The sequence below is a fragment of the Rutilus rutilus genome, assembly GCF_951802725.1.
Source record: "Rutilus rutilus genome assembly, chromosome: 12".
In the NCBI taxonomy this organism is placed as follows: Eukaryota; Metazoa; Chordata; class Actinopteri; order Cypriniformes; family Leuciscidae; genus Rutilus; species Rutilus rutilus.
In genome coordinates, this window is record NC_140217.1 from 7,415,202 (window position 1) to 7,442,436 (window position 27,235).

General features: G+C 36.5%; 1 protein-coding gene across 3 annotated transcripts; it reads right to left on the reverse strand.

Annotated features, from left to right (window-relative positions):
* Positions 1–1,439: 1,439 nt before the first annotated feature.
* rgl3a (ral guanine nucleotide dissociation stimulator-like 3a) lies at positions 1,440–25,978 on the reverse strand. Of its 3 annotated transcripts, XM_084425469.1 has the most exons (19): positions 25,934–25,978; positions 25,207–25,336; positions 24,856–25,062; positions 19,713–20,002; positions 18,386–18,430; positions 17,475–17,644; positions 17,236–17,390; positions 16,907–17,155; positions 15,515–15,618; positions 15,312–15,396; positions 14,095–14,172; positions 12,989–13,075; positions 12,844–12,876; positions 12,612–12,733; positions 12,350–12,445; positions 11,611–11,740; positions 4,822–5,094; positions 4,521–4,635; positions 1,440–2,893 (listed from the first exon to the last, which is right to left on the reverse strand). In XM_084425469.1, exons 3-19 carry the CDS (start codon positions 25,024–25,026, stop codon positions 2,745–2,747), a joined length of 2,352 nt encoding a protein of 783 aa, XP_084281595.1. In that variant the 5' UTR covers positions 25,027–25,062; positions 25,207–25,336; positions 25,934–25,978; the 3' UTR covers positions 1,440–2,744. The 3 variants fall into 3 exon arrangements, with proteins under 3 accessions (XP_084281595.1, XP_084281596.1, XP_084281597.1); XM_084425470.1 differs by lacking the exon at positions 25,934–25,978 and having other exon boundaries at positions 15,515–15,561; positions 25,207–25,316; XM_084425471.1 differs by lacking the exons at positions 24,856–25,062; positions 25,207–25,336; positions 25,934–25,978 and adding an exon at positions 22,661–23,127.
* Between the last annotated feature and the right edge of the window lie 1,257 nt (positions 25,979–27,235).

Consider the following 27,235-nt stretch of genomic DNA (forward strand, 5'->3'; position numbering starts at 1 on the left):
TTTTTTTCTTAATTCTCATTTAAAGAGCTAAATCATTTATTTAGTTGTTTTAGGAAGAAGTCATGAGGTAACACATATATTGGTTTTATTGGATATATTATTATTATATTGGACCCTAAAAATGAATGGCACACCGATGATGCCAGACTGCAGTGAATAAATTAGTGTACTAACTTAACGAATGAAACGCTGCATCCCTCTACTGGGTTACCAAGTGAACTGTTTGCAATGAGACTGAATGCAAATATACAAATGAAAATCATCACCATAAATCGCTGTAAAATCAAATGATTAACGTTACAAACAACTGTAATAAAAAACAAGTGCAACTGGTCCATCCTGATCATCGCTACCAACAAGTAACTTAACGTTAGCACCTTAAAAACGCCGCCTGTGCAACCGAATAATAACAACGCCAAAAATAGTCTCTAAAACGGAATTTAGTTTAACATTTTTAATATTTTTAAATATTAAAAATTTTAAACAGTTAATATTAGAAATAGGAGAAATAAATGACGTACCTGTGCAAACCGCGTTCACCGCTGAACTCCAGACAATCACCGGTAATGGACGGGGGCGCCATCTTGCGGTAGGAAGCGTTGGCAAGCTTGTGCCATATCACCCAAATCTTATCTTACATCCAATTTAAATGAAACTGAAAATGTAAACATCATACTTTTCTTAAAGGCATCTTTAAGAAAAGCTAAGGCTGCTCTGAAGTGCTTCTGCACTTGCTCCAAATTCTCTATACAGACAAAAGGCCAAATAACGGCCTTCTAAAATGTGACAGATCTGACCACTTCTGCCCCTTTTTGTATTGTAGGCTGATCTGGTACTGCTTTGCCTGTGTGTTCATTTTAATACAGCATCAGAGTAGCATTAAACTTTGCCACTCCCTGCTGAATAAATAAATAAATAGCTAAAACCAGCCTAAGATGGTTGGATGGTTTTTAGAGGGGTTTTGGCCAGCTTTTGTTTTAACTGGGAGACCAGTTTAAACCAGCTAAGACAAACCAATCAGCCTAGGATGGTTTTAGCTGTTTTTTCCCAGCAGGGACTGTCACGACAGGTTTATATTTTTATAATTCGATTAATAATTAATATATTTCCATTCAGAATTTCAAGTTTCTTTAGTCAGAGAATTCTTAAAAAGTTAAATTTCACATTTAAACAGTGTAAAGATAGAATTAGATATAAGCCTGTTAGTTGTAAGATAGTTATAAGACCTAAATTCTATTTGAAATTCTATTTAAAAAATAAAACATGATATAAAAGATATTGACTGGAACTTATGGATTTTTAATTTATTTATCAATTTTGTAACTCCAATGACCATTAATAGAAGCAAAACAGAATAATTTTTTAAACAATCAAAAATGAAAGTATTATTTTAAATAATAAAATACTAAATGCATAACAATAACAAAACACACAACACTAAGTGCCCAAATTAATGTTTTAATTACACATAGACAAAGACAGACACATATTTCAGTTAGGAATTGTGGCTTTCTGTGCAAACAGCAAATGTGTGCTTTTAATGCTGATTCAGACCCTCTTCCATTTGGCAAAACAACACTTATAGTTTTCCAAGAGACACAACAGCTGCACCACTATTTAGCAGCGAACTATTCCACACAGACCAAGCACTTACTTTTCACAGCAACTAACTTACTTTTAACTTTCACAAAACACACACAAAGTCAATGAGATTCATCTAGTGCACCCAGTGCTCTTCAGTTCTCCAAAATGCATTTGCTCAGAAAGTCACGAGATATCCAATATGGACGAGTAACTTCATTTGACACTACTATAAAAACAACTTTAAAAAAAGAAAGAAAAAAGAAATGTTTTTCTAAAAGTGACAATGCATCCTTCATTAGGATAAAGATTAGGCACAAATGCCACAAATCAACAAACATCTTCTATTATTACAAGTCTGAAATAAAGTTAAAAATAAAGTTTTAGAAGAGAAACAGCTGATGGGTTTGAGATTATTGCACATCAAAAACATAAAAATTAAAAACAAGTGCAGAAAGGAAACAAAAAGAACAAACAAAAATAGATTAACGTGCACATATAAAAGTTAAAATTAAACACTCTAAAACTGAAATGCATTAAAACATTTAAATATTGCAATTAAAATAATGTGATCTTTATTAAAATTATATTAAAATATATTATCTTAACATTGTCACTTAGGAAATGACTATGTATCACTTTATGCATCTTTCTATTCAGTTTTAACCTACCACTGAATATTAGCTACATAAAAGCTTGTCTTTATAGGTCATATTTAAAACAAATGTGTTCATCCACCTACATATAGATGTTCCTCAGTAAAACTGAGATATCACCTGTGTGACCTCCCATTTCAAAGCAAAAATCTTTGAATAAACTGGCAGTAGATGTGGCTTTTTATTGCAACTTCCCTGGGTCGGATCATCTGATCTTTCTTCCTCCAGTTTTAACGGGTCAGAAATGTTGTAGCAGCAGTAGAATTTGTTATCAGTCAATGACACATTATTGAGTGAGATGCTATCATAACTTGAGACTCCAGAGTGCTTCAGGACATCAGTCTGTTTTACAATTCATCCGAGCTTTATTCAGCAGTTGTCCACATCAGCTCTTTGTTTGCTATTTTGTGAGCGTTTGTTCTATGCAGTAGTCCATGTGGTTATAGTCTCTGTTCACCGTTCACATTTTCATGTATTACACCACCATGTTGTGTGTTGTCATTCACGTTACTTGCGTCCCTTCGGTACAGCTCCAGGACTCCAGGATGAACCAGGCACTCTGCTGACATTTTTGTAAAGCTGACGAATCACAAAGTCATAGTTGGCAGTGGTGCACATGGCATAGAACACGTTGGCTTTGTCTGGGATCAGCAACTCTAATATAAAAAAAAAAAAAAACATATATATAAAACATTGATTTATTGAGTGCTAAATAACAATAAAATTGCTAACATTTAAACAAAAATTAAAGGGATAGTTCACCCAAAAATGTATATTCTCTCATTAATTACTCACCCTCATGTCATTCCAAACCCGTAAGACTTTTTCATTCAATATTTTTGATGAAATCTGAGAGATTTCTCTCCCTCCATTGACAGCTATGCAACTATCACTTTGACGCTTCAAAAGGTTCATAAAGAGATCGTAAAACTAATCCATATGAATCGAGCAGTTTAGCCAAAAGTTTCTGAAGAGACTTGATCACTTTATATGATGAAAAGATTGAATTTAGGCTTTTATTCACATTTAAACATCGTAGGGCTGTAATCTCCCAGTCGATTACAGTAGTTATTATAATACATATGACAAAAACAATTGTCTAAATTATGTTGCATATTCCTCAAAAGTTCTTGTGATGATATCACTTGTTGACAACATAGGTACTATTTTCGGAAATCATAGGCTATGATATTGCGCAGGTGCACGTGATGCAACGCTGTCAGAGCCGACAGACTCGTGTGTCAGACTCATTTCAGTGCAAAATAATTAAGTCAAAACCGATTTAATATACTGCAAATAGCCTACTAGTTTTTTATGTTTATTTATAATTCATTTAGGCGGACAACAAGCCTAACTAGTTTTTTATGTTTATTTATAATTCATTTAGGCGGACAACAAGCCTACCAAGTACTGCGCACAGTGCGCAGCTAATTCCTTTAACGTTTTTTTTTGTCTATTTTTTGTCTATTTTGTCCAAAAATTCCTGGACTTCAGTCGACCAAGATTTTCTTGGGTTGATTACAGCCCTAAAACATTGATCAGCAAACAAACAGAAGCTCAACTGAACCTGCTTGACGCACGACAACAAAGCTCTTGCAGAAGCTCAAATGTGCTGCGTAACATGAGAATGAACCTCATTGGTTCTCGCTGAAGCTCAAGCGTGCTGCGTAACATGAGAATGAACCTCATTGGTTCTCGCTGAAGCTCAAACGTGCTGCGTAACATGAGTATGAACCTCATTGGTTCTCGCTGAAGCTCAAACGTGCTGCGTAACATGAGTATGAACCTCATTGGTTCTCGCTGAAGCTCAAACGTGCTGCGTAACACGAGAATGAACCTCATTGGTTCTCGCACATCAAACGAACATGCTTGAGCTTCCGTTTACCACAACTGATGTGTGAGCTGATGAATGTTTATATGAGAATAAAAGCCTAAATTCAATCTGTTCATCATATAAAGTGATCGAGTCTCTTCAGAAAATTTGGACTAAACCGCTCAATTCATATGAATTAGTTTTACGATCTCTTCACTAACTTTTTGAAGCGTTAAAGTGGTAGTTGCGTAGCTGGCAATCAAGGGACAGAAAGCTCTAAGATTTCATTAAAAAGATTTGGACATTTGTGTTTTAGTGAGTAATTAATGACAGAATTTTACTTTTTGGGTGAACTAACCCTTTAAAATAAAAGCTAATTCAAAATATGAATAGATACTATAATGATATATAAATAATACTAAAACACATGAGTCTTCTTTCAAGGTCATACATAGAATCAAGCAGCTCACCTTTGTCATTAGAAAGCACTTGTGTGAGACTAAAATCCTGGCAGTTCATCTCCTCCAAGTTGTGTTTCTCCAGAGCTCTCTGAATCACCTGAGCTGTCTTGTCCTGACTGGTTATCTAAAGATAAAGAGATGATACAGTTTCAAGACTTTAAAATCACCGGCCCTGACAAATGAGTAAAAAGACCATTAACAGACATCTTGCCTACCAGACTGCTAAAAAGAACTGTAAAATAAAAAAAGACCAAAAGAACACAGCAGAAATCTAGGACCCATGAGCCACCAACTGTTAAAGTCAACTTACCAAAATACTTTTATAAATGTTTCCGCTGTTGCCAAATTCCACGCTGACTCTGATAATGCAAGTATCGTCAACTTGCTTGTTGTACATTGGATGAAGGGCAGCGTGCAGCTGGAGAGAAGGAGAGGATGACGAGGATGATGAAGATGCTGCAGATGAAGAAGGGGAGGGGCTGTCAGACAGATCTGCCTGTAGGGATCTTCGAAAGGAGGTGGGCGGAGTCAGAGAGGTGGTGGGTGTGTCTACTGAGATGTCCTGACAGGATACAGACTGTGACTGTGAATGAAGGGATGGAGAAAGACTATTTACCCCAACACATCTAATTATCAATAAGAACAGGTCTGTTAAGACCACAGCACAGGGTTTTCGGATAGTAACAGTTCACCACAAAATGAAAATGATCCCATAATTTACTAACCCTCAAGCCATCCTAGGTGTATATGACCTAGGGTTGGGTATTGTTTGGGTTTTTCCGATACCGGTGCCTAAACGGTGCCTGAACCGACACTTTAAAAAAAGAGCTTCAAAACGAAGATTTTTTTTTTTTTTTTATATTGAAAAAAATTCTTAAAATTGAATATATTAAAATGTTAAAGTATATATAAATATAAGTAGTCTAAATACAAAACAACAAAATTACATCATAAATTCACAATAAAACCTAAGCCATCTAACCCAACTACAATAATTTAACACTAAAAAAACACTACAGTACTAATAACAGCAAAGTCTGTATTCTTGGTATGCTACAAACCAGCTTTAAATTTCCCTGAATTTGCCTTCCCTGGCAAAATACGACACCTCTCCTGACTTACTGCATGTCCTGCAAAAGGTGAGGGTTATTTTAGAACGCATCACCTTAAATGCCGTGACGCGAAACCCCTCGTGGAAGAGGAATGAGCTCTTATCAGGATTAACTGAATGCTGGATTTCAAAAGTATGTGAAGTTCGCGGCTCTATTGTTGCAGTAAACTTGCACAACATTCTATTATGATTAATTCATTAGATGTATACGCCGGTCTGATATTTGTATTCTTAAATACATAAAGTGAATGTGGTTTGTCATTTAAGAATCCTTTATAATGATCATTCATGTTAGTTGATCTATAACACACACTGGGCGCCATGTTAGTGGGCTATAAGAACCGCAGTTCAGAGAATTGTATCTGTCAACACGTCAATTCATCCACTTCTCCCAAAATACTTTAAAGTGGCTGGTGAAGTGTGAGAAGAAGAGAGTAAACCTACTTAAGTGTATCTAAACACGTCATCAATTTATAATTAAAAGGGTTGTTATTGCCGCTTCCATAGCCATCAGTGTGTATTTTACAAACTATAAATGTTGTTTTGATAATAATTATGTGTATTTGAATGTCTGAAACCTAAAATAATATCCACAGGAGTAAATCACGCACATCTTATTTTCACTACGGGTGCTGGACCACCAGTACAATCCATGCAGTAGTAAGCAACAGATCCGCACACCGAATAAGCTCCCATTCAAAAAACTTTTATTAGTGACGTTTCGGGCCTCACATGGCCCTTCCTCAGACTAACAGGAACCTAAATAATAAACCTTATGTGGTTGAAAACCCAGAATAGTTGTGATAGGCTATATAACAGCGCTTAGCGCGTCTGTCTCTGCAGCGCCAGCCAACGTGCGAACGCAGATTTGAATTTAGAAGTTGATGATCACGCGATCTGAATGTCCTAATCACACCGGTGTGAGCGATCGTACGCGTCAAAGGGTTAACTAGCGATCACACGTGGTGATGATGCTTGCGTCCGTTTCGGAGAACCAGAGTGCAAATATTTCAACCGACAGCTGAGGCATTTAAGTGGCACGAAATCTGCGTTTTGATTCGGTCCGGTTACATGGGTACCGGTATTCAGTGCCATTATAAAAGCTTGGAAGAGACAGGATATTATTTAATAGAACTCTGATTGTGTTCGGCTGAAAGAAGGAAGTCATATCCACCTAGGATGGATAGAGGGTGAGTAAATTATGAGATATTTTAAATTTTTTTAAACTATCCCTTTAAAGCTGTCAATGGAGGGTCAGAAAGCTCTCAGATTTAACTCTTCGGAGTCTTGGGCTATTTTGGCCGTTTTTGAGTACTTTTTATTTTTTTTATTTTGCGACATAAACAAATGTTTACCATACCAATGTTTGGTATTGTTTTTTTCAGCACAACATCACCTATATGAACAGACAATTATTTTTTCACTTTTATGTGGACCCAAAATCACACAAAAAACACAAAATCCGAATAGAAAAATTATAGTTTTTTTACTACAAAAAACACAAACATGCTCAATGAAGCATTTTAAAAGGTTTAAAATGTAAACACAAGTTGTAAATGTCAACATATACAGGTAAAATTCAGATATAATCAAGCTATATACAAAAAAAATATGATTTACAAAAAAAAAGCGAGTGTAGCCATAGGCTTTTTTTTCTCTTTTTAGCTTTGCCACTTTTTAAAAGTTTATGCACACAATTATTCAGAGAGCTATATTTAAGGCCTTGCATTCCCAGAGTATGAGGGTTCCCACTTAGTGCAAATACAACATAAAAAAGGTAAAATTGAGATAAAATCTAACTATATACAGCAAAAAGCAGGTGTGGCAATAGGCGTTTTTTTCTTTTCTTTTTTGCTTAGAAACTCTACAAAACACTTCATGTACAATTACACAGGCAGCTACATTACAGGGCTTTCCTTCCTTGAGTAAGAGGGGTTCCTAAAAAGTGCAAATATACTATACAAAAGGTAAAATGAACACAAAATCAAACTATATATACAACTATTTACAACGAATATCAGGTGAGTTTTTTTGCCACTCCTCAAAACAGTTTCTGTCAACAATGAGACCAAAGACATTCGCTTCATTTTCCTTCCACAAAAAACTACCTAAACTACCTAAACTATCTACACTACTCCTAAACTACTCTCAAAATCTATTCAAACTTTTCCAAAAACTAGCAATAATATCTCTCTCTCTCTCTTTCTATATATATATGTCTCTCTGTCTACTCCGTCAATCTCCTGACTCCCGCGGGCGCCTTTCAATTTCACTTCTTTGCTCAGTTGGCTCCTCCTCCACTCCCTAAAATGTGCAGCCTGAAGATCTGAGTCAGCAGATTCACACATTTTTCTCCGTTTTGTTTTATGACAAAAACCGACGAAGTTATGAGAATAAATGCCCTGTCACATCCCATCTTGCGTTCCTTTACGAACGCGTCAATATTTAAAAAAAAAATGTATATAAAGTTTAAATTATCATATCTCCGTTTTTACTTGGTCTATCAACACAAAACAAAAAGTAAAATAGAGTTTCAAGCCAGCACTTTCGACAGAAGTGGACAGCAGCGCTCAACGTGACTTTGTTTTTATGCTTCGACGTCTTAAACTGGTCATGTGATTTGATCACGCCGGCGTGATCGGCGACTCGGAAGAGTTAATAAAAAATATCTTCATTTGTGTTTCGAAGATGAACAATAATCTTACGGGTTTGTAAAGACATGAGGGTGAGTAAATGATGACAGAATTTTCATTTTTGGGTGAACTATCCCTTTAAGTGGCACAAGTGACAATATGAGGTGCATCAGAAAGCTTAATCATTCAGATAAATCTGACTTTTTATCTGGGTGTTTAGCAACACAGATTGCAAGTGATAAATATTTCAGTAATTTATGTAAAACGTCACAGGCTGGCTGTGTTATTATCTAATACACTGTGTTCTGTCACCTTCACTACAGCCCTTTGTTGATATTGCAAACATGAACTATATGACTGCAAGGTTAAGGTGAAACAAATCAGTCACAAACACCTTAATGGATTTTCTAACCCAAAGGCTACAGTATAAACAAATGGTCAAATAGGTTTTGCGTTTATATTAGGCCTGTCAGATTCAGGACTATTGATTTAGTTGAATTAATTATAAATAAATAATGCAATAAAAAAAGAAAACACGTAATTATATCCCCTGACCCACACACACCGAAAGACACTGAAAACACAACAAGATGTCATGCAACAGCTAAAGACATCCGTCTGACGCATGTGTACATCAGTGTTATTTTAGTTTTATTAATATAATATTGTAGATCTTATTTTATATCAGCTTTTCATTTTTATATTTTCATTTTTCTTTTGGCAATCCTGTTTTGTATGGAAGCTTGTATCTGCCACAGTATAAAAAAAATAAAAAAAGGTAATTGCGAAGTTTATAACTCACAATTTGGACTTATTTTCCGCTTCATTATTAGTTTTATTAATTTTATTACTTCAACTTAAAGCTACAGTGTGTAGGATTTTCTCCCATCTAGCGGTGAAATTGTATATGACTACCAACTGAATATTACTTTCTAGCCCCTCCCATTCCGAGGGCGTTTTAACTCCTACGGTGGCCGTATTATTATTTCAAATCTGCCAGCAGTCGCGAGTAATCTCCCCCTCGCATTCGTCACGATGCCACTGAGAGTAAAGACACGAAAAGCAAAGCTTGAATTTCCAAGTATGTCCCTCTTTGGCTAATGTATTTTCAAGATGGAGGCACAACATGGTTTCCGCCATTCGAGCGACTCACTTATTCTAAATGGCAGATTCTACGCTTACGAGAATACTTGATTAGTTGGTGGAAGTAATTCCACATTAATGAGCACATATCATTTTGAAAGAAGTGTTTTTTTTGCTACGAATGAACTTAAAAAAAATTACACAGTGTAGCTTTAAATTATTTTGTTCTTTTATATTTTCTTTTACATTTTACATTTAATTTACATAGTTTTTCGTCAAATATTTATATTTTATTTTAGCTTCATTTCAATGACCCAAACCAATTTTTTATAGTTTTAGTTAACTCTGGCGTATAAACACGTACACAAAAATAGTCATCTACAAAAGCATCAATATACAGCCACATTTATGGAGCGAAATATGTGCCATAATTTAACAAACAAATCCAGCATTTTGCAAACAAACTCAATCTACTTTGCAAAGGAAAACTAGACTCGCAAACAAACTCAATCTACTTCGCAAAGGAAAACTCGACTCGCAAACAAAATCGATCCGCTTTGCAAAGGAAATCATCGCAAACATACAGAAAGCAATGTGCAAGCACAAAGGTCACAAATGCGTGCAGGCAGATTTTCTCACAAATGCGTGCAGGCAGATTTTCTCACAAATGCGTCCTGGCAGATTTTCTCACAAATGCGTCCAGGCAGATTTTCTCACAAATGCAGTTGAGCAACTTCCTCCTCTAAAACAGTAGATGGCGCTAAACTATAGGCTAATTTAGTGCTAGTCTCCCAGGAGAAGCACTGATTTGAAACTTGCCTTTGCCTACAGCTGAGGAAAATGACCGGTGAACGGGTGTGTTTCTGTCTTATTTGATCTATAATTAACCTTTTTGAGGTTTTCTCTTGCCAAACGTTTATTGCATATCTAGACAGAAATCCACATTAGCACCATAAATTAGTGATTATGTCTACACTTGAACGAATCTATTTCTTTCGTTCTCCATAAATGAATGAGAACATTTCATTTAATTGAGCGGCGGGTTTCATTTGTGTGTCCAAAATAATAATTTGGGCACTGCATAGGCTACGTCACAGGCAAGATAAGAAACAATTGTATATTTTTTTTTTTTTTTTTTTTTTTTTGCATTAATTATTTTATTACATTAATTGTTAAGCTGACTGAATTCCAACTAGGCTAAATAAATAAATAAGTGGGAGCCTCCTTTCAATTAAATTAAATGTTCTCATTAATTTATGGAGAACGAAAGAAATAGATTCATTCAAGTGTAGACATAATCACTAATTTAGTAATTTCGCATGAGTCCGATGCAGAAAAAAATGACAAAAAGCAACAAGATGGCAGAGCTTTCAGCTTATAGATTCCCCGATCCTAGAGTGAAGTGCTACTAAGTGCTAATGTGGATTTCTGTCTAGATATGCAATAAACGTTTGGCAAGAGAAAACCTCAAAAAGGTTAATTATAGATCAAATAAGACAGAAACACACCCGTTCACCGGTCATTTTCCTCAGCTGTAGGCAAAGGCAAGTTTCAAATCAGTGCTTCTCCTGGGAGACTAGCACTAAATTAGCCTATAGTTTAGCGCCATCTACTGTTTTAGAAGAGGAAGTTGCTCAACTGCATTTGTGAGAAAATCTGCCTGGACGCATTTGTGAGAAAATCTGCCAGGACACATTTGTGAGAAAATCTGCCTGGACGCATTTGTGAGAAAATCTGCCTGGACGCATTTGTGAGAAAATCTGCCAGGACACATTTGTGAGAAAATCTGCCTGCACGCATTTGTGAGAAAATCTGCCTGGACGCATTTGTGACCTTTGTGCTTGCACATTGGTTTCTTTTTGTTTGCGAGTCGAGATTTCCTTTGCAAAGCGGATCGAGTTTGTTTGCGAGTCGAGTTTTCCTTTGCGAAGTAGATTGAGTTTGTTTGCGAGTCGAGTTTTCCTTTGCGAAGAAGATTGAGTTTGTTTGCAAAATGCTGGATTTGTTTGTTAAATTATGGCACATAATTCGCTCCATACACATTTGGTCAATTCAGTGCTTTTATCAGCCACAATAACGTAATTTCTCAGCAAATATATGCCATTGTGTGCTACTGATTAATTCAAAATATCATAATTATTTTGATGAAACCTTTTTAATCGATCGAAAGCCTAAGCTTATATTAAAGGAATAAAATATTGTAGCAACCATAGTACGAAACGTCCGTGGATCTAGTCGGCAGGTTTTTTTTATGCTGAGTTGTTACCCGTACTTTGTATCCAAGAGGTGAGAGGTTGGGGCTGCTGAGATCATCCATCTCTGAGCCACTGGAGCCAGAGGATGATACACTGATCTGATCAGCAAGGGTTTTCTTTGAGAAGTTCTCACTGCCAGACAGCAATCTGCAGTGAGCAGAAGAGAAACACATCACGGAAAAACAAGCAAGTTAGCAAAATGTCTTATTACTTTGAGTCTGAGTCTAAAGGCTCCTATATACTTCATGCGAAATCGAAGAACGAACTGGTGTGATATTTCTTCTGTTTACAGTACAAATTGAAGTTATAATTCCAATTGAAAGTGACACTTGACATTGTTTTTTTTATTTTTAATGCTGTAAAGCTGCTTGCTTTAAAGCAATCTACTGTATAAAATGCTATACAAATAAACGTGAGATGACTGAATGGAGTGCAATATTGCAGAGCTGGTGCAAACATATCCACATCCTTATGATCAGATGCTTTCTTAACTGCCGTTTTCTCACTGCTGTCATTTTCGTAACGTTTATTTTGTTATTTAGAACAGCACATATTTATATATTCATCTTAATTGTTGCAGTCAACAGTGTGGGTGGCATCGGGATGTTCGCTTACAGTATCTTGCTGCAAAGGTACTTCAAACTTCCTTTTACCCCTGGGCGAAAAACTAAAAAAAAACTTTGCCGTGAGTATATTGGAGCCTTGAGTCAATAAAATGTAAACCTGTGCTTTGAAACTATGAATAACAACACTCACGAGGTCAGTTTCTTGGAGATGAGTCGGTGGCTCCAGTGGTTGGGAGAGCCTGGACAGGGGTCAACTGGTGGCTCCAGCTCTCTTGACAACTCATAACTGATGAGAAAGAAAGATTGACTGTTAGTATCTAAATATCTGAGATGCTTAGATGAAGTACCACTGCCTTGAATTCAAAGTCATTTCTTTTAATCCAAACCAACATTCTTAGCAAGGAAATGATCACACTGAGAATGATCATCAGAATGTGCAAGAGACGTCTCACCTCTTCTGGTCAGTAAGGGGCATGCTGCTGTTGATCCAGGAAATGATACGAGGATGTGATTGTAGAGTGTACTGAGCACATGATGCCTGCAGCTGCCGGATCTGAGACAGAATCTCAAACTCCTGAATACAGAAAGGAATGGAGACAGAGAAAGCCATGCGTTAACACTAGCTCTGGACCAAAACCTAGTGAGCTAAAACACTAAAACAATATTTAAGACAATTGTGCTTACTTTTCTACGCTTCTCAAAGTTGATGAGACCTCCCTGTGAGCACAAAGAAGAGAGTTATCTTTTAAACAAAAAAACTTCAGAGTGGGAACTGAAATTGAAAACACTATGTCTGTGACATACATTAAGGTCAAAAAACAATTCTCACCTGTACATTATCACTTAGTGCTGTGTCCAACATGGTGAGAACTGTCAGATAAGTACCCAGGTACGGCACCTCACCATTGGAGGGGTTCTGACAGAAAAACAAAGTTGTCAGACAAAAATACACTATTGTTCAAAAGATCAAAAGGGGTTGGTAAGATTTTTAAATATTTTTGAATATAGTCTCTTATGCTCACCAAGGCTGCATTTATTTGATCAAAAACAGTACAGTAATACTGTGAAATATTATTACAATTTAAAATAACTTTTCTATTTTAATATTTAATTCCTGTGATGACAAGCTGACTTTTCAGCATCATTACTGCAGTCTTCAGCGTCACATGATCCTTCAGAAATCATTCTAATAAGCTGATTTTGTGCAAGAAACATTTCTTCAAACATTGTATGTTGTAAACCGTTGTGGTAATCAGTGCAAATTAATACTTTTGTGGAAACGTGATACCGTTTTTTCCCCCAGAATTCTGTAAGGAAGAAAACATTTACTTGAAATACAATTTTTGTAACAATTTAAAAGTCTTTTACTGTCACTTTTGGTCAATTTAATGCATCCTTGCTGAATAAAAGTATTAACTTCTTAAAAAAAAGAAAATCTTACTGACCCCACACTTTTGAACGGTATACTATAATTAAACATGAATCCACAGACAGGTTTCAATTAAAATGTCCTCTTTTAAGCACACACATCTTTTCCCAACAGCTAAAATTGATTTACACCAAGAATAAATATCTTAGTTAGGGGAACACACTGTTGATGAACCTTTACTAATGATAAATCTTACTCCGTCATACTGTGTCGGCTGGCATTATGGTAATACCCTTTTGAGTGTTTTAATTAATGAGCTGGCAGATTCACGTTTAGACCATAGACTGTAAAAAATAGGTTTAGACACATTTTCGTTTTGGAGATGAAATTACTTGAGTCAAATTAGCTGGTGCAGATGCATACATCCCAAACAGTAGTAGTTGTTTCCCAGAAACAACAGCTTAATAATATTTTAAAAACAAGTTGTGCCAGTGACCTTAAATGAGACAAATGCACAACATTCAGCATGGCCCTGTTATTATAAAAGCGACTCTAGTGAATCTTACCGTGTGCTTAGATGTAGGACTAAGTCTGGGAGACTTCGGTGCAGAGTGAGTGTCTACCTCTGCTGACTGGTTTTCTTCCTAAATCACAAATAAATAGATAAGAGGACATTTGGCATACTGAAATGCAAACAGCCTGAAACTCTGATTTAAATAAGCATAACCGAACATAAGATGCACTGAAACAACTGGCCTGGAGAAACACTTACGTAAATCACTTTAGAAGGCATTCAAAGCCAATATCCCACACCCGAAGAAATGCCACAATTCAAGATGAAGTACAATTACAGAACATGATAAAGATTAAGGTTATAGGGAAGTGGGATAGACTACTACGAGCCACCATAGTTAACAACAATGAATGTTTTGCATACATTGAACACTAAACACTGCAGAACATTGTGGGATGTTTTGCCTCCTTAATGGTGTCTTTGCCAACAGAATGATTCTGCATTTTTTTTTTTTTACCTCATCTTCCTCCAGCCCCTATTGATTTACTCTTTGCATGCGAGCTAGAGTGAAAGGGGCTGTGGAAAATATTAAATGTTGCTAGGTAGCATCTTTTAAGATAGTGAAAAGGGCATAAAAACAGCCATGGGATGAGATCACCTCATAATCTTATCAGAGATTCAACAGTGCTATCAGCTCCTACACATAATGTTAAATCATTAGAGGCACCTGTTTGCACAATGTAGTCCAAAGTGTTAGATTTTGATGGAAGTTTAAGGTCAGTAAGTTTTTTTGGACAGATATTAATATTTTTATTCACTAAGGACATAGTAAATGAATCAAAAGTGGCAGTAAACACATTAATAATTTTATACAAGATTTCTATATCAAATAAATGCTGTTCTTTTGAACTTTCTATTAATCACAACAAAAACAAATCATGGTTTCCACAAAAATATTAAGCAGGACAACCATTTTCAACAATGATAATAGTGAGAAATGTTTCTTGAGCACCAAATCAGCATATTAGAATGATTTCTGAGGGGATAATGTGACATTGTGGTCTGGAGTAATGATGCTGAAAATTCAGCTTTGCTTCACAGGAATAAATTACATTATAAAATAGCAAAATTAGCATAAATATCTATATTTTTTAAACATAAAAAAAAAAATCATACTGACCCCAAATGTTTTAATGGAAGTGTGCGTCAAACTTTTTAGAAGATTAGGGTAGACAACAGATTTAAAACAGGCAAACCTGTGAAACTTACCTCTACAAGGATCTCTCGATTGATCAGCACACAGTTCTCGTCGGGAAAGGTGTCGCACAGCTGATCAAAGGCAGTCATACTGTCCCTGAAATTGCACATTTTATGGATTTACATTTACTACTATGTATTATGCAAACTGTGTGCTTAACATTTTACTGCAGGTTTAATGGCTGTTTCAGGATGTCAGGATCAGAAAGCACTACCTGCTGATTGTCGCCCAGGTTTTCTTTAGCCGGTAGACAGCATTAGACTGAAGAGCAGATAAGATGGCTCTTAGAGAGGAGAAGTTTTTCAATTGACGGCACTCCTGTCATACAAATAATAATAAATAGAACAAATCATCTTAAAAAAAAAGAAATATTAACTTCACAAATTCACACTGGATCAAATATGCACCAACACAAAGTGATGAAATTATCTTTAAATATCTTTAAATAAATGTCAACAGTTTAATTATTCTTGCTCAGCAAGATTCTCTTCAAACTGTAGCTCTGTCACGACAGTAACTTTAGCAGAGTGTTCAATTCAATTCACATTTATTTGTATTACTGTGTCCAAGTAATGTATTTCATAAATGCACATATACAAATCACCCAGTTAGCTAACATCGTATACATTTTAAGTGTATGAGTGTCTCCTCCTAATGCCTATTATAGCGCTCCTTGTGGCACTGCTGAGAACTGCAAAAAAAAAATCATAATGATTTGTGCTCTGACACATTTCAGAATGCAATCATGCATTTAAATTTGCATTCACATACTTGACTATTCATAGTTTTCACATGACGTCACACTCTTACAGGAACACACACCTGGAGGCCAAAAGAAGGCTTTCCTCCATTGCCAGCCAGTTATTTTTACCAGGTTTTTACCAAGTACTAATATAGTGAGACAGTGATATTTAAAAACAAACAAATTCAATATGAACCTTATTAATTATGCATACTATGTACAGGCAAGCAGATGAACCCAGAATATAAACGCAACACACAGTTTCCCCTTAAAGCGTTTTTACATTAAGACGCTTAACCATTCAGTGCGTTGCGTTCTGGGCTCATCTGCATATAGGATGCATCATCAATAAGGTGTATACGGAATTTGATCTTATAATATCATAGTTTTAGCACATTAAGGCAATTTAAGGCCTGGTGTCACAGAGAGGGCTTAGATTAAGCCAGGATTAGTCCTAAATTCAATTAGGACATTTAAGTAGCTTTTATAAACATGCCTTAGAAAAAAAACATTACTGATGTGTATTCTTGAGGCAAAACAATGGCACTGACATATTTTAAGATATGCCACTGCAAGTTGTTTTCAGTTAAAACAGCTCGAAAATGCATTTTAGCCTAGGCTTAGGTTTAAGCCTAGTCTGTGAAAACAGGGGTAAGTGTTTTTCACGTTGAGCGTTTTACAATGTCCCCAAAACTTGCATTTGTTCACATGTTTTTGTTTTTCTTCTTTTGAAAGGTGATCTTAATATTCGTGGCATGAACCAAATGAGAAATTTGCAGGCCTGTTCTGCAGTTCTATGGATGTTTTGCTCTACAGATCTAAAGATGAAAACTATGAATAGTATGTTTCGAGCCTTATACACACCTGAGCCACAGAGATCCACTTCTCAATAATCTTTGCCCTGTGTGTAGGGCTGCTACGAGGGCAGGATGGGGAGCCGGGAGGGGAGGTGTCAGAAGGCCACAGCAGAGAGGTGATAACGCAGTTAGTGACGGCATTAAACTGGGCAATGGTGGCACGGACCGTGGGCGCTAGATTCCGGTTCTCTTTCTTGTCCCTTTGAGACCAAATGCAGCCAAGGCAGTGAAACGGAACCACTTTGACAAAGAGTTCCTGAGAAAGAAATGGAAACGGATGAATAAAAGTAGGCCAAAAATAAAAACTAGCCTCAGTGTGCAAAACTTGACACCTACAGCATCTAATAGCGTGAGCTGCTCAGCTATGTCTTGAGCGGGGAAGGCCAGTACGTCCCCCATCTCTTCTATGTCTCGTCTGTCCATGGCGTCTTTAGTTTCTGGACTCTCTACGTCAGCAGCACTGGCTTCTACTGATGTACCCATGTGCTTGTCTGTTGATCCATAAGAAGTTATTTAGCACAGATTTTTGGGGTGTATGTGCATAAAAGCTAAATTAGCCATATTTCAAGGCTTGCCTTCAGTCTGAAATTTTCTGAGAAGAGCATCGGCTTGATTAACCAAACGTCTGAAACAAAGGCGATGACGCATATGAACACAGAGCAGCCGGAGAGCCTGTTGATCCGGAGAGTCCCGAAGGTCCTCGTGATATTCGTCTAACCACAGCCGGATCAGACAGGGCAGAGAACTGCATACACACGCTTTGTTAGCACCTTATTGTTTCATACTAATTATTGAAGCTTATGGATTTAGGAATAACCCAGATGAAAAAACAGTTTCAAAACTTTAATTCAAGTATAATGGTTGCAACCCGTTTCAATTTAAAGGCAATTATAAAACAATATTACAAGTCTCTCTGAAATGCTTGATTCTGGTCAGTCTTGGTATTCTGAGGTCAGTTATTCCCCGATAATTACTGTAAAAATGCTGTATAATGATCGCTCATACGGGTAGCTCATTGAGGCCGGCTCTTTTTTCATGTTTCTCGTATCACACCACGGACACGTTCTCTCTGGTTTCATTCCAAAGATTTTAAAACGGTTTCTTCTCAAATCAATATTATGTGGCAAGTAGTCATGTAACAAGCGTCATAATTTACATTCACCCGGTTGTTATCACAAAATAAACTCATCTGGGAAGATCACAGTGTTGAGGTTTACATCAGGGGTGTTCAAACTCAGTCCTGGAGGGCCACTGTCCTGCAGAGTTTAGCTCCAACTTGCCTCAACACACCTGCCTGGATGTTTCTAGTATGTCAAGTAAGACCTTGATTAGCTGGTTCAGGTGTGTTTAACTGGGGTTGGAGCTGAATTCTGCAGGACAGTGGCCCTCCATGAATAGGACTGAACACCACTGCCTATTTGACCACAGAATATAACAAACTGATCAGAATCAAGACTACCAAGAAGTTTCTGAAGATTCACCTTACCTCCTGACACAGACACTGTTGTCCAGATTGGTGACCATGTCCTCTCTACAGAGACAAATAAATAAGTCCAAAGTTTATATTCAAAACATTCCAAAAACCCTTTAGGATTATGAACATTGCAACAATTTCTGTTCATGTTTTTAACACAAATGTGTCACAAGTGCTCTTTCAAGGCCTATTGCCTTTATTTATGCTTCAACAGAAAACAAAGAACACTCAATGTTCAACAGAACAGCCTCTGACGCCTCTGACTAGTCAAGTGAAACCTGTTCTACAATGTGAGGTGTTCTCCTCCATTCCATTGCATCACTGATATGTATGGTGTGACTATCATACTGCCACAGTCATCATGTGTCTCATGGGAAACACTTAGCCTCACAATGAATTTAGAAATTTGGGCTTCCCCCTTCATTTGACTGTTCACGGTCACTGAGCCCTACGTATGCCGAGTAAATATCATATTTAAATACATGAGGGATAGCCGTGTCAGTCAATGACTTGATGTCGTTGAAAAGGTACCTTGAGAGGAAGCAGGCAGGTTCAGTATTAATTAGTTAATATGTCTAAAAAGTATGTTTTAGACAAAACCAAGCAATTATTATATTATAATGCTTATTTCTTAGTAGAAATAGAATCAAGTTATTATGATTGAAATTATTATTATATAATTACGATGAAATTATTACATTTTAGAGAGCCCCTAAGGAAACAGAAAATGCAAAATAATTTGCATTTGCCAGCAAAATGGACGCCTTTCCGAGATAAACTTTATGTTCACTAGCAAATGCGTTGAAATAGTTTTTCTTCCCACCTTATATTAGAATGCAAAGTTCCTCAGACGAACGCAAAAGCATTGAAATGAGGGTTCATAATGTCAATTTGGGTAGACTATACTTTTTTTGTTTTGTTTTTATTACACCAAAAGTTCAAAAGTTTGTGGTCAGATGGTTGTGAAAGAAGTCTTTTATGCCCACCAATGCTGCATTTATTTGATCAAAAATACAGTAAAAACAGTAATATTGTGAAATTTTGCAGTGTCACATGATCCTTCAGAAATCATTCAAATATGTTGATTTGCCGCTCATGAAACATTTCTGATTAACGTTGTAACCAGTCGTGCTGCTTAATATTTTCGTGGCATTTTTTCAGAATACTCCGATGAACAAAGAGTTGTACAAATCCTTTGTAACTATATAAACGTCTTCACTGTCACTTTTTATCAATTGAATGAATCTTTGCTGAATAAAAGTACTAACGTATTGACACTAATTAATGTTGGCTTAATGTCCCTGAACACTAAAGTTTTTAATTGAGCGTTTATGCTCACCTTTGAAACAGGAGTTCTATGAGAGTATTTGTGCAGGTAAAGGCTCTGTAGGTGGAGAGGAAGATTTGCGTGTAATCTGGGTCAGGGCACTCTGGGTTCACCAATTCTGTGACAAGACGCTCCAGAGTGGCCACTTTAAGCCTGCGGACCTTCAGTGTGCGGTACTGCATGAAGCCAAAGGCAGAATCGTTCTCAGCGGCATCAGCTGGGGGTTGGATGGGTTCTCGGTGAAGAGTGACCCCGTAGACAGCCCCGTCTTCCACCTCCTCTCCCCACTCCTGCACTGGGTCCTGGAAAACAGATCATCAGGCTAAACATGTTGAATTTGCAGCGGACTAATGGAAAAATATGCACACATTGAACCTACTGTCAAACTTGATATGATACCCATTGCATTGCTATTTAACAAAGACAGTGCCATCATAAAATTATATTTTGCGGTCCTGAAGAAACTGCAGCATGTCATGAGATTTTAGAAGAAGAAAACAAAAGGCAGAACTGTAGTGGGCTTGTCTCGGTTTCTGCAGTAAAATGCACTGAAATGTAGGCCTTCAACTGAAATCCCCCCCCCCCAAAAAAACCCAATGCCTGCAAAGCACTGACCTAACATTTCATGTGTCCAGGAGGAAATATACAAAACAGTTCTATGGAAAACACAGGCAAATTGTTATCCAAATTACAAGTCAGGAGGAGTGACTACACATTATCTTCTCTGGCTTGAGAAGACAATACATTGCATTTATGTTCTTCTCAGCAGATGCTTTCTCAACAAAATCGTATAAAACAGTGTTCAGAAGCAAATCCACCAAACATTTTTTACAGTATTAACAGTAACACCACTGTTGAACGATGTCCACACAAGAAGCCATTTTCATTTTTTAAGGAAAGAGGAGAAATCATTGTGGAAAACCATAACTAGTACCAAAAATCCTCCTTGGAGGTAAAATGAAACCACGATTATTTGCATAGCAAATACCATCCCTGAATGAAAACCAGCTGTGGGCGAATAAAAAACAAAACATGGGGTTTAAACAAAGACAGACTGTGTGACACACCGGAGTAATTAAGTCCAGTGTTTTCTCTTTCAGAACAAGAAGGGTTGTTGTTGGGCTGATTGTTGACTGGTTCAGATGTGACCAGCATTAGATGAACTCATAACAACTGACCTGAGAACATATTAGCATAATGGTGTCATCGGTCACTGATTCTTGAGACACGGGACGGACCACAATTTACATGACATTAGATTGAAAATAAAAAAAGGAATAAGAAACATTTACTCATTGAAATCAATAACAGATTGTACTAAAATATTCTTAAAACAAAGTCTATTATTAAAATAATGACATTAGCTATAAAACCACATATAACTCAATACATTAATTTAATTGTAAACAAAATAATACACTATCTTTCAGAAGTGTGAGTTCAGTAAAGAAATGTATATTTTTTTATTTTCAAAAGTCACAGTAAAGACATTTATGTTACAGAAGTTTTCTATTTAAAAAAAATGCTGTTCTTTTGTGAAAAAACGTATCACAGTTTACAGAAAAACATTAAGCAGTGCAGCTGTTTTCAACATTAATAATAAATAGAAATGTTTCTTGAGCATCAAATCAGCATATTAGAATGATTTCTGAAATATCATGTGACACTGAAGACTGGAGTAATGATGCTGAAAATTCAGCTTTAACATCCCAAGAATAAATTACATTTTAAAATATATTAAAATAGAAAACAGTTAGGCTATTTATTAATCATATTTCACCATATTACAGTTTTTACTGTATTTTTTATTTGAAAAATTACTGATCCCAAACTTTTGAACGTAATACATATGACCTTTAAGAAAAAGACATTTCTATTTGTAAAATAAACACTTCTATGACCTGACAAAAGGAAGTGAAATAAATAAAGGATCATAAATATACACCTTTTGTGTCTTTTTTCATACATTAGTTCAATAAGGAGACATAAGATATTGTTGCCTAGTTTCTTTAAGTATTTAAAAAATATATAAAAATTATTATATTTAGATAATTTCCCTCATTTAAGTGGGTCTTATAGCAACATCAGAAAAAATATATTCTGTATTTAATAGCCTGATATGTCTGACATGGAAAAATATGTAAGCTGTCACAAGCCAGGTGGTGAACATGTTGAACAGAATTATCCTAAATTATTCTGATGTACATAAAAAAATATATATAGATTTTTCACTTCTGTTGACTGTTTTGTTCTACATTGCTCTGTGGCAATACCTCTATGAATCTCAGAATATACATAATATGCAAACCACACATTTGGAAAAGGTTGTGCTTCCAAGTAACCCAATGACAATCTATTCCTCTAACACATCAATTGCTGTGAAAATCACAAGCGCATTCTTCCCAGAAACTGCAGTCATGCAAAACAGAGAGCTTTCCAAGCCAAAGCCCGTGTCTCCTTTAAAACTGTGCCATGGAACAAAACACAGGGAATGATGGGAGAGGGAAAACTGAAACTGTGAAACAGAACACACTGTACACATCTTCAGTCTACAGTTGGGTCTGACTGAGAACAAACACCAAATCTGTTCTATTATTGTGAGACTCCCGAGGCGCCACACCCTCCCCTGAGCTCTCATTACATGTCAACGGCTGATTAATCGCTTTCCTAAAGCCAACATCGCACCTAATTGTAAAACCACTTAGTTTTGGTCAGTGACAAGAGAAAGAAGTGAGATGTCCAGAGAGAAAGAACGGGAAATACTGCATTTTCTACAGCATTAAAGTGAAGTGAAAAACACGGTTGATTCATTCACGCTGAACTTCGCGCGACACACTGTCCAACAACAACACGCGTTTCCCAGTTTGATGATGAAAGTTAGTCATTCTAGTTTCTTAAAATCACATTCAACAGACTTAATGTCCTCTATAAAATAGCGTAACTGAAAAAAAGTGACTTACCATTGTGCACTTCCATTTCCCCATGTTCTCTGCTCTCTGTTCTTCAGCCGTATGATCAAGCAGTGTAAGCGTTCCCACTTTCCATTAGCGCAGCAAAAAACTTTGGTAAGTATATTCCTTAGTCAGCTGGCGTTAAAGTTGACTGTCATGTTATCTAGAGAGCTGCTGGGAATGGATAACTTTGCCAGGTTCGGTTTAATCAAAAACTCCAGTGAAGATTAAGTCAACTTTCTGTACATTTCATACCTGTCTGTCGGCTACTACCTTGATTATCAATTATAAATATGCTTTAACTGAAGTCTGTGACCTAAGAAAATTATTATCATTATTATTATGTCAGAGTTTTTTTTTAGCTGTCTAAATAGCACACAGCACACCTGTAAAGCGCTTTAAAAGTGCAGTGGGTTGATCCCTCTACGTAGATGAATGCGTCTATACGGTAGTGCTTACGTTACATGAAGATCAGCGAATCATACCATGGTGAAGGCTTGACTTATGAATATTAATTAGGTTGCATGTCCAATCGCGTCAGTTTACCAAGCAAATTTGCATAGATGAGATTCTAGGGATTTATACTAAATGTATTCAAAGTTAAGTAGCAACATCTATTTTATAATACATTAATTCAAACATACAATTCCTTATTTATATTTTTCCCTTTGTAATTTAAAGAGCGGCCCAAAAGTTTTTAATAAATTTTACATCATGTGTCATTCATTGTTTATGTATAGGTTCAACTTCAATTTCAAATCCCAAAGTTGTGCTGATCAAATGGCAAATACTGCATCCCGTTTTATCCAGGAATACTGCAAATGACTCACTATGCAGATCCTTAGATGAATAATGGTGAACATCTTATGAGATACACTTTCACAAACCACAAACACACAATATCTCAATGAATGAGACAAAGAGCAAATTGTTGGTTTCTGGGTACAGAGAGTTCATTAATGTCTTTCTGTTCTCTCTGACGTAGATCTGTGAATGTGCAGTGTCCTACAGAAAGCCCACCCCATATACAATGCAACAATGGGTGACACACACTATACTGAACTCTTATTGACAGACCACAATCATGCTAAAAGTATTTATGCATATCCACTAACAATACCACTCATTAAGAAGACAGAAGTCACATGCTGATGTGTGCTGATTCACACACTCCAACAAACAGATCATTACTTCATTTTAAATAAAAAAATAAAAATTGAAATATTTTGTTTTACCATCCAATTCCATGGTGCAAAACAGTCTGAACACCAGGTTAAATAGCTAACAAACACGAAAAAAGCTTACATGCCAGCAATGCTGCAAATACTTTTCATTTCTGACATGCTTAGTAACATTCTGGTCGGGTAGTAACTTTTAGTTATCAATTTGGTGATGGATTGTCAACTGCTGGTATTTTCAAGTAAACTGTACTGAAAGACACTTTGTTAGGACAGCATGTGCTAAGGATGAAAGTGCAAACGCCAGTTTAATTTTAACCTATGATCCATGTTGTTTACTACAGTGGACTGATCATGTAAATTATTTCTAACCATTCAGGGTTGAGATGCTACACCTAAACCACCGTTGACCCTTACCCATAATTCTGACTGCTCTCATTATTTAAATGTGTACACCTACATTTAAAAGCTTGGCATTGGGAAGTTTTTTCCTCGAGTCTCTTATGCTCACCAAGTCTGCATTTATTTAATCAAAATAAGTTACATTGTGAAATATTATTACAATTTAAAATACATGTTTTCTATTTTAATATATTATAAAATGTAATTTATTCCTTTGAATACAAAGATTAATCTTCAGCATCATTACCCCAAGTCTTTACTCTTCAGTGTCACATGATCCTTATAAAGGTCATTACTGTCACATTTGATCAACTGCATTCTCGCATAATAAAGGCATTCATTTCTTTAAAAAAAAGATTTACTGACCCCAAAGTTTTGAACATTCAACAAAAGTGAAGCTGACAACAATTTTTCATATCGACAAATATTTATCAAAGGGTTAGAAGGGATGGATATACAGTTGACTGCTTTACGGTTGTTCTGTCCTATAGCTCATTTCCAGCCAGCTTTGGATATTTATTCAGTAGCAGTTTCTCTGTTTAGGATGATGCCTCTTTGGATAAAAGCATGCACTAAATGATTAAAAGTAAATGCAATTGCCAATGGATCACCATCAGCACTGACCTCACAGTGTTCCTCAAGGTCAAGAAGATGGAAGCTCTTGAGCCAAACACCGGGCTCCTCATCCATCTGCACATCCACATGATGCCCAGTCTGGCACAGCAGATGCCTCATTCGTCCCAGTCGTGCCCGCAGACCCTTCTCTCCCCCAGACACCACCAGAGACGACCTCATCCTTCTCCAGTATCACACGCCAACTTCCTCCAAGAGCTGCAGACACACGTCAGGCATATTATCCAACTTTGACATGCATTCGGTAGTATATGGAGCTTCTATTTGCTGGACTGTGGAACGATCATGGAATAAATCGTTATTTAAAAGTTTATTAAACACAGGATGGAAGTTGCTCCTTACCCAACGTCTGTTCGTAGTAGATCAGCTCTTAAAAATCCATGTTTGAACTCTGATAAAACCAGGAGATGGGATGCCGTGACCTTCCAGAAAGATCCATGAACTGACGCAGAGACCTGAACACTGATGTCTGCTACACAAGTGACTATGAACTGAGGAGGTTATCTAAACTCTAGTAGGCCTAACCCAGCAATTCTCATCCATCCATCTCTGATTCTCTCAATGCTGACTAACATGAACACACTCGCACAATAATCTAATTGTCTGCACAGACTAATGGGCTGTCAGCTTGGTTTGTTCCACTCAGTGCATCCTTTTCACTGACACAATCTCTCCTTTTTCTGACATTCTTTTGTTGTACATATTAATTTGCAGTAACAGTAGGCCTACAGTTCAGTGTTCTTGTGTGTATTCTAACTGTGAAGTAAATAAACTATTGAAAGTGCACAATGTGAAGCATATAAAATGTAAAATAAAGACACCAACAAAGGGAGAAGTAAAAGATGGGTGATAACTCCAAAAGAAAAGAAAAAAGTGACCACATGTGCTGTGCTGTGCTCTGCTCTACTATCACAACACAGAATTTAGGTTGTTTCTATTAAACCTTTAAGATTTTCGAGCTGTTCTGAACGACACTTAATTATGATTTACATAAAATTGTCTTATGACTCAAATATTTACCCGAAGAAGAAACCGTGCATACCATTAAAAAGCGTTTAAATTCAAATACCTGCAGATTTCACCGTGTAAACAAAGAAGCAGGCCTCCTTTTTCCGATTTACAAGCCATACCACCTCCTCTTTTAACCTATTTTTGAACAGCAATTTTGTGTCCAATAAGCAATTTTGCAATTGTTGTCTTTATATTTAGCGTTGAAACAAGAAATATTTGACGCTCACTAGGAGTATCGTGCACGGTTACGCGTGGACCTGAAACGCGCGCGGTTGCCAGACTGCGGTAATTATGAGATAGTACAATTCAATTCAATTCACATTAATTTGTATAGCGCTTTTCACAATACATATCGTTTTAAAGCAGCTTTGAAATAGCAGAGAAAATGTCATAGTTGCTCATAAGGGTAGGCCTATATGATTCAGACTAAAACTAGGCTACTGAATGACAGCCATGTGGTGCCTCTGGGTCATTGACTTTTATTTACATGTGTTATGATTCATGTAAATCTTTGTTGGAATGACTCTAAATAAAGTAGTTTTGGATATCTATGAGATATGTCCGCATACGAAAAAAAAAAAACCCTAATCAATTCATACATCTGCATTTGGCACTATAATGTTCTGAAATGTTGGCAATCAACCTCAGCAGATTATTGTATGATTTGTGTGAATTTGCTATTTTCTATAGCAACAAACATTAAAGGAATGATTATAAATTAACAGTAGCCAAACATTTATACAGGAAAAAAGCTGGCTACAAGTCAACATACGGTTATCTCGCAACACTTTGTCCTAAGCCCTAAACGGACTGGACTAGTTAACATGGAGAGGTGGGGCAAAGTAATTATTACCCGACCCGAGCTTCTCAGTGATTTTAGTTCCGTCCGAATGTGCCATCTCAGTAATCATTACGGACAATGTAAAGATTACAGCGACTTTTACCTAATGTAAGTGTCCTGTATTTGCGGAATGTGACATTTAACAGGAAAATGCTATGTTTAAATACATGACACACACATTTCTCTGGAGTCTTATGTGAAGACTCTTATCATCAAAACATATGCAGAATATCTGAATTACAAATGACTACATTACAATAACAGGCTGTGATTGCACCTCAACATTTCATATTTTATATTGTTTACATAACCCTATTTTCTTAGGAGAGATAGAACAGAAAACTAATTGTCTGACAGTCAAATTAGAATTAAACCAGCAGTGATTTCATTTGTGGTGTTAAACTCTAATTTACAACTATGAATAAATGCTGATAATTAACCGAAATAGAGGCACAATGGGGATGATAAAACCATGACATGCACAGAAAAGAACCCTGGATTATAACTTTATTATCTCTT

Excerpts from the sequence above, each read along its gene's own strand:
- rgl3a (XM_084425469.1), bottom strand. The coding sequence starts at position 25,026 with ATGAGGTCGTCTCTGGTGGTGTCTGGGGGAGAGAAGGGTCTGCGGGCA. Across the intron at positions 5,095-11,610 it reads TCTCACCTCTTGGATACAAA|TCACAGTCTGTATCCTGTCA; the intron begins GTACGGGTAACA and ends CTTCATTCACAG. Across the intron at positions 2,894-4,520 it reads AGTGCTTTCTAATGACAAAG|AGTTGCTGATCCCAGACAAA; the intron begins GTGAGCTGCTTG and ends TTTTTATATTAG.